Source organism: Arachis ipaensis, chromosome B1 (genome assembly GCF_059453495.1).
Source record: "Arachis ipaensis isolate K30076 ecotype BB chromosome B1, ASM5945349v1, whole genome shotgun sequence".
Taxonomy (NCBI): domain Eukaryota; kingdom Viridiplantae; phylum Streptophyta; class Magnoliopsida; order Fabales; family Fabaceae; genus Arachis; species Arachis ipaensis.
The window spans coordinates 134,537,305-134,549,190 of NC_142436.1; the positions used below are offsets into that span (position 1 = coordinate 134,537,305).

General features: G+C 35.4%; 1 protein-coding gene and 1 non-coding gene across 2 annotated transcripts; both read left to right on the plus strand.

Moving 5' to 3' along the window:
* Positions 1-1,471: 1,471 nt before the first annotated feature.
* On the plus strand, positions 1,472-1,579 carry LOC148578460 (small nucleolar RNA R71). The gene has a single exon (XR_015904277.1). It is a non-coding gene; the product is annotated as a small nucleolar RNA R71 (small nucleolar RNA).
* A 6,796-nt stretch (positions 1,580-8,375) lies between these two features.
* On the plus strand, positions 8,376-10,699 carry LOC107611869 (nudix hydrolase 14, chloroplastic-like). The gene is made up of 8 exons (XM_021111505.2): positions 8,376-8,510; positions 8,602-8,630; positions 8,905-9,010; positions 9,173-9,250; positions 9,760-9,852; positions 9,950-10,042; positions 10,155-10,253; positions 10,595-10,699. Exons 1-8 carry the CDS (start codon positions 8,376-8,378, stop codon positions 10,697-10,699), a joined length of 738 nt encoding a protein of 245 aa, XP_020967164.2.
* Positions 10,700-11,886: the final 1,187 nt, after the last annotated feature.

Consider the following 11,886-nt stretch of genomic DNA (forward strand, 5'->3'; position numbering starts at 1 on the left):
TCATTTAATTGAAGGATCAATTCTCCTCTGTCCACATCAATCACAGCTCTTGCTGTGGCTAGGAAAAGTCTTCCTAGGATGATGGATTCATCCTCTTCCTTTTCAATATCCAGGACTATGAAATCAGCAGGGATGTAAAGGCCTTCAACCTTTACTAACACGTCCTCTACTTGTCCATAAGCCTATTTTCTTGAATTGTCTGCCATCTCTAATGAGATTTTAGCAGCTTGCACCCCATAGATTCCCAGTTTTTCTATTACAGAGAGGGGCATGGGGTTTATCCCTGACCCCAGGTCACACAGAGCTTTAAAGATCATGGTGCCTATGGTGCAAGGTATTAAGAACTTTCCAGGATCCTATTTCTTCTGAGGCAATGTCAGTTGATCCAGATCATTTAGTTCATTGGTGAACAAGGGAGGTTCATCTTCCCAAGCTTCAATGCCAAATAATTTGGCATTCAGCTTCATGATTGCACCAAGGAACTTGGCAGCTTGCTCTTCAATAACATCCTCATTCTCTTCAGAAGAGGAGTACTCATCAGAGCTCATGAATGGCATAAGGAGGTTCAATGGAATCCCTATGGTCTCTAATTGAGCCTCAGAGTCCTTTGGTTCCTCAGAGGGAAGCTCCTTATTGATCATTGGACATCTCAGGAGGTCTTCCTCCTTGGGATTCACGTCCTCTCCTTCCCTTACAGGTTCGGTCATTGTGATCAATTCAATGGCCTTGCACTCTCCTTTTGGATTCTCTTCTGTATTGCTTAGGAGAGTACTAGGAGGGATTTCAGTGATCCTTTTACTCAGCTGGCCCACTTGTGCTTCCAAATTTCTAATAGAAGATCTTGTTTCATTCATGAAACTTACAGTAGCCTTGGACAGATCAGAGACTAAGTTTGCTAAATTAGAGGTATTTTGTTCAGAGTTCTCTGTCTGTTGCTGAGTGGATGATGGAAAAGGTTTATTATTGTTAAACCTGTTTCTTCCACCATTATTAAAGCCTTGTTGAGGCTTTTGATCCTTCCATGAGAGATTTGGATGATTTCTCCAGGAGGGATTATAGGTGTTTCCATATGGTTCACCCATGTAATTTACCTCTACTATTGCAGGGTTCTCAGGATCATAAGCTTCTTCTCCATAAGAAGCCTCTTGAGTACTGTTGGATGCAGCTTGCATTCCAGTCAGACTCTGAGAAATCATATTGACTTGCTGAGTCAATATTTTGTTCTGAGCCAATATGACATTCAAAGTATCAATTTCAAGAACTCCCTTCCTCTGAGGCGTCCCATTGCTCACAGAATTCCTCTCAGAAGTGTACATGAACTGGTTATATTATTAGCAACCATGTTAATGAGTTCTTGAGCTTCTGCATGCGTTTTCTTTAGGTGAATGGATCCACCTGCAGAAGTATCCAATGACATCTTTGATAGCTCAGATAAACCATCATAGAATATATCCAGGATGGTCCATTCTGAAAGCATGTCAGAAGGACACTTTTTGGTCAGCTGCTTGTATCTTTCCCAAGCTTCATAGAGGGATTCACCTTCTTTCTGTCTGAAGGTTTGAACATCCGCTCTAAGCTTGCTCAGCTTTTGAGGAGGAAAGAACTTGGCTAAGAAAGCCGTGACCAGCTTATCCCAAGAGTTCAAGCTGTCTTTGGGTTGAGAGTCCAACCATATTCTAGCTCTGTCTCTTACAGCAAAAGGGAAAAGCATGAGCCTGTAGACTTGAGGATTTACTCCATTAGTCTTAACAGTATCACAGATATGCAAGAATTCAGTTAAGAACTGAAAAGGATCTTCAGATGGAAGTCCATGAAACTTGCAGTTCTGCTACATCAGAGAAACTAGCTGAGGTTTCAGCTCAAAATTGTTTGCTCCAATGGTAGGAATGGAGATGCTTCTTCCATGTAAATTGGAATTAGGTGCAGTAAAGTCACCAAGCATTCTCCTTGCATTATTGTTGTTGGGTTCGGCTACCATCTCCTTTACTTGTTCGAAATTTTCAATAAGGTTATCTCTGGATTCTTGTAATTTAGCTTCTCTTAGTTTTCTCTTCAGAGTCCTTTCAGGTTCTGGATCAGCTTCAACAAGAATGCCTTTTTCTTTGTCCTTGCTCATAAGAAAGAGAAGAGAAAAAGAAAAGAAGAGGAATCCTCTATGTCACAGTAAAGAGGTTCCTTATTGTTAGTAGAAGAAGAAAAGGAATAGGGGTGAAGAAGAATGAAGAATCCAAACACAAAGGTGATGATAGGAGCAGAGGTGTGAGATGAAGAGAAGTGTTAGTAGATGAATAAATAAATAGAAGGGGATGAGAGGAGGAGAGAATTTTCGAAAATAATTTTTGAAAAAGAGTTAGTGATTTTCGAAAATAGTTTTTGAAAAAGGTTAGTAGTTTTTTCAAAAATTCAAATAAAAAATAAAATAATTAGTCTAATTAAAAAGAAATTTTGAAAAAGAGGAAAGATTTTTTCAAAAATTAGAGAGAGAGAGTTAGTTAGGTAGTTTTGAAAAAGGTAACAAACAAACAAAAAGTTAGTTAGTTAGTTGAAACAAATTTTGAAAAGATAAGAAGTTAGGAAGTTAGAAAAGATATTTTGCAATCACTTTTTTGAAAAAGGTAAGATAAGAAGATATTTTTGAAAAGATATGATAGAAATTAGTTTTTGAAAAAGATTTGATTTTTAAAATCTCAATTAATGACTTGATTCACAAGAAATCACAAGATATGATTCTAGAACTTAAAGTTTGAATCTTTCTTAACAAGTAAGTAACAAACTTGAAATTTTTGAATCAAAACATTAATTGATGATGTTATTTTCGAAAATATGATGTAAAATTAAGAAAAAGATTTTTGAAAAATATTTTTGGAATTTTCGAAAATAACTAAAAAAAATTGAAAAAAGATTTGATTTTTGAAAAATATTTTGAAAAAGATAAGATTTTTTTTTAAATTGAAAATTTGATTTGACTCATAAAAACAACTAGATTTTAAAAATTTTTGAAAAAGTCAAATCTAATTTTCGAAATTTTAAGAGAGAAAAAGGGAAAGATATTTTTTTTTATTTTTGAATTTTTATGATGAGAGAGAAAAACAAGAAAAATGATGCAATGCATGAAAGTTATGGATCAAAATAATGAATGCATGCAAGAATGCTATGAATGTCAAGATGAACACCAAGAACACTATGAAGATCATGATGAACATCAAGAACACATTTTTGAAAAATTTTTAATGCAAAGAAAACATGCAAGACACCAAACTTAGAATTCTTTAATGCTTAGACATAAAGAATTCAGGAATGCATATGAAAAATAAGAAAAGACACAAAACATGCAAATGCAAAGATCAAACAAGAAGACTTACCAAGAACAACTTGAAGATCATGAAGAACACTATGAATGCATGAATTTTTTCGAAAAATGCAAGATGAACATGCAATTGACATCAAACTTATAACATGACTCAAGACTCAAATAAGAAACACAAAATATTTTTGATTTTTATGATTTTCTAATTTTTTTTTGTATTTTTTTCGAAAACAAAGGAGAGATTTTTGAAAGATTTTTGAAAACTTTTTGAAAAGAAAACAAAAAGAAAGTTACCTAATCTGAGCAACAAGATGAACCGTCAGTTGTCCAAACTCGAACAATCCCCGGCAACGGCGCCAAAAACTTGGTATGCGAAATTGTTACTCAGGTTGTGAATTATTGTTCGAAATTGATTCCCTGGCGATGGCACCAAAAACGGATGCACAGAACCATAGTCTAAACATATCTTCACAACTTCGCATAACTAACCAGCAAGTGCACTGGGTCGTCCAAGTAATAAACCTTACGTGAGTAAGGGTCGATCCCACGGAGATTGTTGGTATGAAGCAAGCTATGGTCACCTTGTAAATCTCAGTCAGGCGGATATAAAATAGTTATGGAGTTTTTGAAATTAATACTAAAATAAGAATAGAAATACTTATGTAAATCATTGGTGAGAATTTCAGATAAGCGTATGGAGATGCATTCATTTCTCTGAACCTCTGCTTTCCTGCTGTCTTCATCCAATCCGTCTTACTCCTTTCTATGGCTGGCTTTATGTAAGGATGTCACCGGTGCCAATGGCTACTTTCAATCCTCTCGAGAAAATGGTCCAAATGCTCTGTCACAGCACGGCTAATCGTCTAGAGGCATCACCCTTGTCGTTGGTTGCATCCTATTCCTCTCTGTGAAAATGGTCCGATGCGCTGTCACTGCATGGCTAATCATCTTGGAGGTTCTCGATCATACTGGAATAGAATTTACTATCCTTTTGCGTCTGTCACTACGCCCAGCACTCACGAGTTTGGAGTTCATCACAGTCATTCAATCCCAGAGTCCTACTCGGAATACCACGGACAAGGTTTAGACTTTCCGGACTCTCATGAATGCCGCCATCAATCTAGCTTATACCACGAAGATTCTGATTAAGAGATCTAAGAGATACTCATTCAATCTAATGTAGAACGGAAGTGGTTGTCAGGCACGCGTTCATAGGGAATGATGATGATTGTCACGTTCATCGCATTCAGGTTGAAGTGCGAATGAATATCTTAGAAGCGAAATAAGATTAATTGAATAGAAAACAGTAGTACTTTGCATTAATCTTTGAGGAACAGCAGAGCTCCACACCTTAATCTATGGAGTGCAGAAACTCTACCGTTGAAAATACATAAGTAATGAAGGTCCAGGCATGGCCGAATGGCCAGCCCCCAAACGTGATCAATAGATCAAAAGATAATCCAAAGATGTCTAATACAATAGTAAAAGGTCCTATTTATAATAAACTAGCTACTAGGGTTTACAGAAGTAAGTAATTGATGCATAAATCCACTTCCGGGGCCCACTTGGTGTGTGCTTGGGCTGAGCTTGAAGTCTACACGTGGAGAGGTCATTTTTGGAGTTGAACGCTAGCCTTTGTGCCAGTTTGGGCGTTGAACTCCACTTTGCAACTTGTTTCTGGCGCTGGACGCCAGAATTGGGCAGAGAGCTGGCGTTGAACGGCAGTTTGCGTCATCTAAACTTGGACAAAGTATGGACTATTATATATTGCTGGAAAGCCTTGGATGTCTACTTTCCAACGCAATTGGAAGCGCACCATTTTGAGTTCTGTAGCTACAGAAAATTCATTTTGAGTGCAGGGAGGTCAGAATCCAACAGCATCAGCAGTCCTTCTTCAACCTCTGAATCTGATTTTTGCTGAAGTCCCTCAATTTCAGCCAGAAAATACCTGAAATCACAGAAAAACACACAAACTCATAGTAAAGTCCAGAAATGTGAATTTAACATAAAAACTAATGAAAACATCCCTAAAAGTAACTAGATTCTACTAAAAACATACTAAAAACAATGCCAAAAAGCGTATAAATTATCCGCTCATCAATGTTGCATACAAAGATTCACCTAAGTATTTGTCATGAATCTTGCTTTATTAACTACTGTTAAATGCATAAAAGAAAGGATATAAAACATGGGTTGCCTCCTGATGCTGTGGAAATCAGATTCCAACACAAAACTCACCGGCAAGTGTATCGGGTCGCATCAAGTAGTAATTACTCACATGAGTGAGGTCGATCCCACACGTATTGATAGATTGAGTAATTTTAGTTAGATGGTTGATTTAGTCAAGCCAACAGTTGATGATTTGAGTGAATTGTGATCAACAGAAGCTAAATTGCATGAAAATAAGAGGGAGAGGGGAAATTGACAGAATAGTAAAGTGCAAAAGAAATAAAAGAGATGAATCTTAAAGTGCAAGTAATGTAAATGACAGAAACTTAGATTGCAAGAAATGTAAATGGCTGAAGCGTAAAGTGCAAGAAAAGTAAATTGATGAATCTAAATTGCTGAGAAACTTAAATTACTTGAATAGTAAAGGGCTTTGGGAGCTGGGATTTAGAATTCAACAAGAAAATACCAAGTGCAATCAATCAGAGAAGTAGAAGATGAAGTGAATTGTAGAAGATCTAAACAGAAATGGAAAAATGCTTGAAGAAACAAAACAGAAAGAAGACTCAACCCAATTTTGAAATCTGAAAGAGAAATTGAAGATCGAAGAAGAGCAATGAGATTAGAAAGTAAATCTAGATCTCAATTTCTCTCTTGATCAAACAGAAAATAAATTGCAGAAGAAATCTAAATGAAACAGCAAATGAAATTCACATCCAATTCCTTAATTCTCAAAACTATGCAGAAGGAGAACAAAGAGGAATTTCAGATCAAGACTTGAAACAGAATTCCTTCAATCTCAATCCAAAATTTAAAACAGAAGATGGAAGTTGCAGAAGCAAGAACAAACAGAAAGAAAAAGTAGATCTCAATCCCAATTCCCCAAATTCTAAATGAAAACTCAAGTGAAAACTAAAAATGAGCTAAAGGTAATCTAAAAAAAAAGTGCTAAAAAAGGTGACTAAGGGTGCTTTACAAATCAAACTAACTCCTATTTATACACTTTCTATTTTTGGTTTTCAGAATTTGGAGTGGGCTTTTCAAATTGGTGAAGAAGTGGATCCAAGATGGCTTTTTATTGAAAATGGACCAGGGGCTAGCTCCAGTGGAGTGCTTAGTGAGGAAAAGTAACGTAGCGCTCACTGGCTCCTTGTGCCAAGCCTCATACATAGCGCTCAGTTGGAAAATTCCAACGTAGCACTCTCTTGCTTCTATGGTTTCCATCTTCGAGCCTTGGTGGCTTCACTTTGGCCAACAATTTCCTTGTAGTAGCGCTCAGTTGTGTGATGCAACGTAGCGCCCTTTCTATGCGTTGTGGGCCCCTCTTCGAGCCTTGGCCGTTTCATTTTGGGAGTTTCCTTGCTTGGTGTAGTGTAGCGCTCCTTTGTGTGCATGGTTTCGAACCTTGGCTGCTTCCATTATAAGTGTCGCGCCTTGCTTTTGTTCTGGTGAGGCCACAAAAAAGGTAGAAGGAGTTAACATAGTGCTCTCTTCAATTGAGCGCTGGCCCTTGTCAAGCGCTCCCTTGGTCGAGCGCTGGCCCTATTCCTTGAGTGAGTGCCACGCTTTTATGGCCATGGGCCACACTTTGGTAAGGCAACGCTTTCCTGGTTTCTTTCTTTTTTTATCATTTCTCCACCTATAAGTAATCAAAACCACCAATCAAAGCATCACCAAATTCACAAGATCTCTGCATTAATCATAAAATCAACTAATTCTAGCATGAATCCTATGATTTTGTGTCAAATAAATGATGGTTGATTGAATTAACATAACCATGCAAATCTTGGATCTGGAATAAGAAATATAAGTGGAATGGTTGATAAATAAGAAATATACTTTGCAGATTAGAAACTTGGATCTGGAATGGTTGATAGGTCATTATGATTAACCAGTTGGGGTTTGGACTTATGGTATTCATTTCTGAGGCTTTCTGTTTTCATTTTTTCTTTGAAAAAATATAAGTGGATGCCTATAAACTTGTGCTTAAATTTTTTTTGCACTATTTTTTTCCTCTTAAATTTATTTAATCTGTTAAAGAAAAAAAATCTTAATCTTTTCCAACAAAATATCATAATTTTTGTAACTTAGATTTTTGTTTTCTTTTCTACCATGAATTTTTCCTTGTAATATATAATATATAGTAACTATGTACAATTTTGAAAATTAACATTGTCTAAGTCTATTATTCTTAAAATGTAACTAACAAATTTGAAATATGATTGATCGGAAACCTTGATGTATATAATATCAACTGAAATTGAATTTTGTTTAGCCATAAGTCCTGATTTCCTATCATCAATATGATGGGATTTTTTTCAGCTAACAATTTTCCTTTTCCTTTAAGTTTGTGAGTTCTATCTCTCAATGGATATGCATAAGAGAAGGAAGAACTTCATGGAAACCAACATTAAAAAATCCAAGGAGCTTTTGAAAAGCATGGACCATGGCCATGTTTCAGATATCAGTATGAAAGAAGTTAACAAAGATCTTGTGACATCATTTAAGGAAAAACTCGAAGCGATTTCATCTTTGAAATCTATCTTCAAGGTCCCTGTGAAGCTTCTACAAACAAACCAGAAGGTGTACATCCCTACTAAAGTGTTAGAAGGTAAAGATTTTCCCTCAACTGCATATTGTTACTTTGTTACTGAATTGAATATCAGATTGGTAGGTAGATCCACTAAAATAACCCAAAATGAATATCATTTTTATTGTTTTATTTTTGAAAGAATTTTTGTGTGTATTGATTGTATCGAGTTAAGTGTGTAATTGACCGCAATGTAACTTGACTATAGCATTGTTTGATTTGTATAGTTAACCTCAGCTAATATTTTGATTTTTGTGCTTTATGTGTGTGCAGGTCAGCTTCACCGGTTCGATGGAGGTAGGCCGTTAAATAATGCATGCTGCAGCTAGCAGCAACTTGAAACAAGTTTCACTGGAATTAGTAGGAAAGTCACCTCTTCTAATATTTGATGATGCTGATGTAGATAAAGCTGCTAGCCTTGCTCTCTTGGGCATAGTATATAACAAGGTCAAATTTCTCTTAAGTGAATTAATAATGAAGAAACTCAGGTTACACATTATAATGACACTTTAACATTTTGTTCTTGTTTTGATTTCAGGGTGAGATATGTGTTGCAAGTTCACGTGTGTTTGTTCAGGAAGGGAATGTCCTGAATAATTATATTAAAAGATGGATTTAGGCATTCTTTTCTTCCTCTTTCATACCCTGCAGGTTTTGACAGCTACTAAAATTAGATATTGGAGGTTTTGTTCAATTAGATGCTAGGTTTTGATAAGTTCCCATGAGATGTAATGGCAAAAGAGAATTGATAGGCACACAGTTTCTTCTTGTTATCATGCTACATAATAAACATGTCTCAGTTGTGGTGGTTTGGTTTGGTTTTTGTTGTTTTTCATTGCAGGAATGCTATTGATTCCTTTTTATTCAAGCAATGGTTGCATAACTTGCAAAGTCAAATTGGGATTCTAGCTGATTGCACCTTGGCTCTGAGACAAGTTCTAATTAAGGTAATTGCATCATCAGTCTTTAAAAAGTGGATATGATTTTTGATAATTAAGCCTTGTTAAGTGGTAATTTAAGTAACTGACTAACCTATTAGTCTTCTAGTCTTATTCATGTTCTCAAATCAAAATCAACGAAACTAGTTGGACTCTTTTTTATGTAAACAGGGTGTAGACATGTTTGGAAAGCGCATTGGGTTTCTCAAATTTAAAGTTGACATTTATGACAAACAAACGAGGAAGAAGGTATGGGCTATAAGCCAGTCTATGTTTCCATTTTAGCAAGGGGCTATGAACTAGTAGACATTTTACCTGTTATGCTCTATATATATTATTCAAAAATAGCTTATTGTGCTTAAATATCCAAAAATTGGATTCCTCATCATGGCAAGCAATGTATTATTTGATTCATAGGCATAACACATTTTAAGCTATGTGGTATCTAAAATGCACAACTATTAGGATCTTTTGCTTCTTACCTTATGTTCTTAGGCATCCATCATTCCTCTTTTGCTTGTAATTTCTGTGCACTTGCAATCTTCAACATCTACCTGAGGTCACGTGTGTGTCAGATTCCTATATTCTTGAGATGGGTATCTCACATCCGTGTGCATATAATTCCTACAAATCAAATATGCCTAGCATATTAGATGGTTGTGTATCAAATATCTCATTCATTTATCTATCCACACTTTTTAACCTTGCACCTGATGCTGATTTCTTTCTTTATATATAATAAAGTAAACTGTGATTAGGTTCCAGGTATTGTATTTGCAAGAGGACCTGTTGTGACTGTGTTGATACTTCTGGAATCAGATGGTGAAACTTATGCTGTCCTTACTGAACAGGTTCTTAGATGTTGGATCCTTGCAGAGAGAATTATGTTTTTTTTTCAAACATTTAAACTAGAGTTCCATATTATGCTTATTATTTTTTATTTATCAGGCAAGGGTTCCTACTGGAAGAATTATTTTGGAATTGCCTGCTGGAATGTTGGATGATGACAAGGGTGATTTTGTTGGCACTGCAGTTCGTGAGGTCTCTCTCTCTCTCTCTCTCTCTCTCTCTCTCTCTCTCTCTCTCTCTCTCTCTCTCTCTCTCTCTCTCTCTCTATACAATTTTCTTCATGGCTTAGTTGTGCCTTTGACAGGTTGAAGGGGAGACTGGCATAAAGTTCCAACTTGAAGACATGGTTGATCTCACTGCTTTCTTGGATTCTTCAACAGGATGCAGATTTTTTCCCTCACCGGTATACCGTAAGCATTCTACATCGACCTTATTGCTTTATTGGTTTTGCAAATAAATAATTGTCGCTTGAAAAAAGAGCTAATAATGCATCTTCTTTATAGTTGTTCAATAATTTAATTTGGTATTTTGAGCATAGTTTAGTTTCGTGTTATTGTACTTTTAGATTTGCATTTACCAATCAGTGAGCACTCAATTCAATTTCTGGCTATCTGTGGTTCAATCTAACAGTATTTTATAATCCTCGCTTATGGGTCATTTTTTTCTAAATAAAATAAAATAAAATAGTGAGAATTTATTATCTCTCTCTCCAAGGATATAATTTTTTTGCTAAATGATTAATAGATAGTAGACTATAAGAGACCAACCTATGAAGAAGTTATGAGAACCTCCAAGCCTTACTTCCAAGGGAGTGCAATATCTGCCAAGTGCAAATTGGCAAAATGGTGAACTTTATGGATTCAGAATGTAGTTCAATCCATTTTCTTCACTAATTTTCACTTACTATGAGTTTGGAATACCATTATTTGTAAATGGATGCTAGGTAGAAGCTGCTCATTAGGTGCTTACTACTTTTTGTAATAATAAAGATAAATAGATCTGCAAAGTGATTGGAATTTTTATTCCTGTTAGCATAATAATGCTGATGAATTTTTATAGTAAAATGTGAACCTGGTTTAATTTGGAATTGTTAATACATGCATAAATTAGATTATTTCTTATAATATTTTTATATATATCATTTTTGTTAGTTCAATTTGTTCTTGATATTTTGCTGCAGGCTAGTATTGGAATGGATAACTTGAACGCTTAATGCACAAAGTGGAGCAGTTTTAGGTTGATTCTGATCTTTTACTAAGTATTTAGGCTGATGATCATCTCTATTAGTGTAATTTGATATATTATGAGCAGTTCTAACTTGTATTGTTTTTGTACTTTTCTTTGGTTTTTAGTTTTGGAATTTGAACTCGAGATTTATTTTGTATTTGAGTATTAGTTTTTTAATGTATAAAACAATTATAGTAAATTATATATGTCACTAATTATTGTTTGATTTATCTTGTAATAAAAACTGCATACTATATTTGTAGGTTTGGTAATAAAAAATGATTGAAAACTTATAGTGTAGTAATAAAGATCAAGTAAGGAAAAGACTTTTTTTTTTAATTTAACAAGGCTTTCGCCACGCTTTTAAAGCGTGGTTGTATATCTACCTATCGCCACGCTTTTAAACCATGGTCGTATCTCTTCCTATCGCCACGCTTTAAAAGCGTGGCCGTATCTCTCACCTACAATCACGCTTTTAAAAGTGACAATTTGTAAAAAAGCGTGGCAAAAAAAAACGTGGCGATAGAGCAACCGCCATCCTTTCAGAGGTCACCCTTTCAAAAGCGTGGTGGTAGCTCAAAAAGCGTGATGAAAAGCTATCGCCACGCTTTTTTCAACTATTTGCCACGCTTTAAAAGCGTGGCAATAGACGTGTTTTCTTGTTTCGAAAATTTTAAACAAAAATACCTAAAGACACCAAACTTAAAATTTTAAAGATCAAAACAAGAAGAAAAATAAGAATAACTTGAAGATCAAGAAGAACACCAAGAACAAACTCAAAAAATTTAAAGCAATTAAAGAACACACAA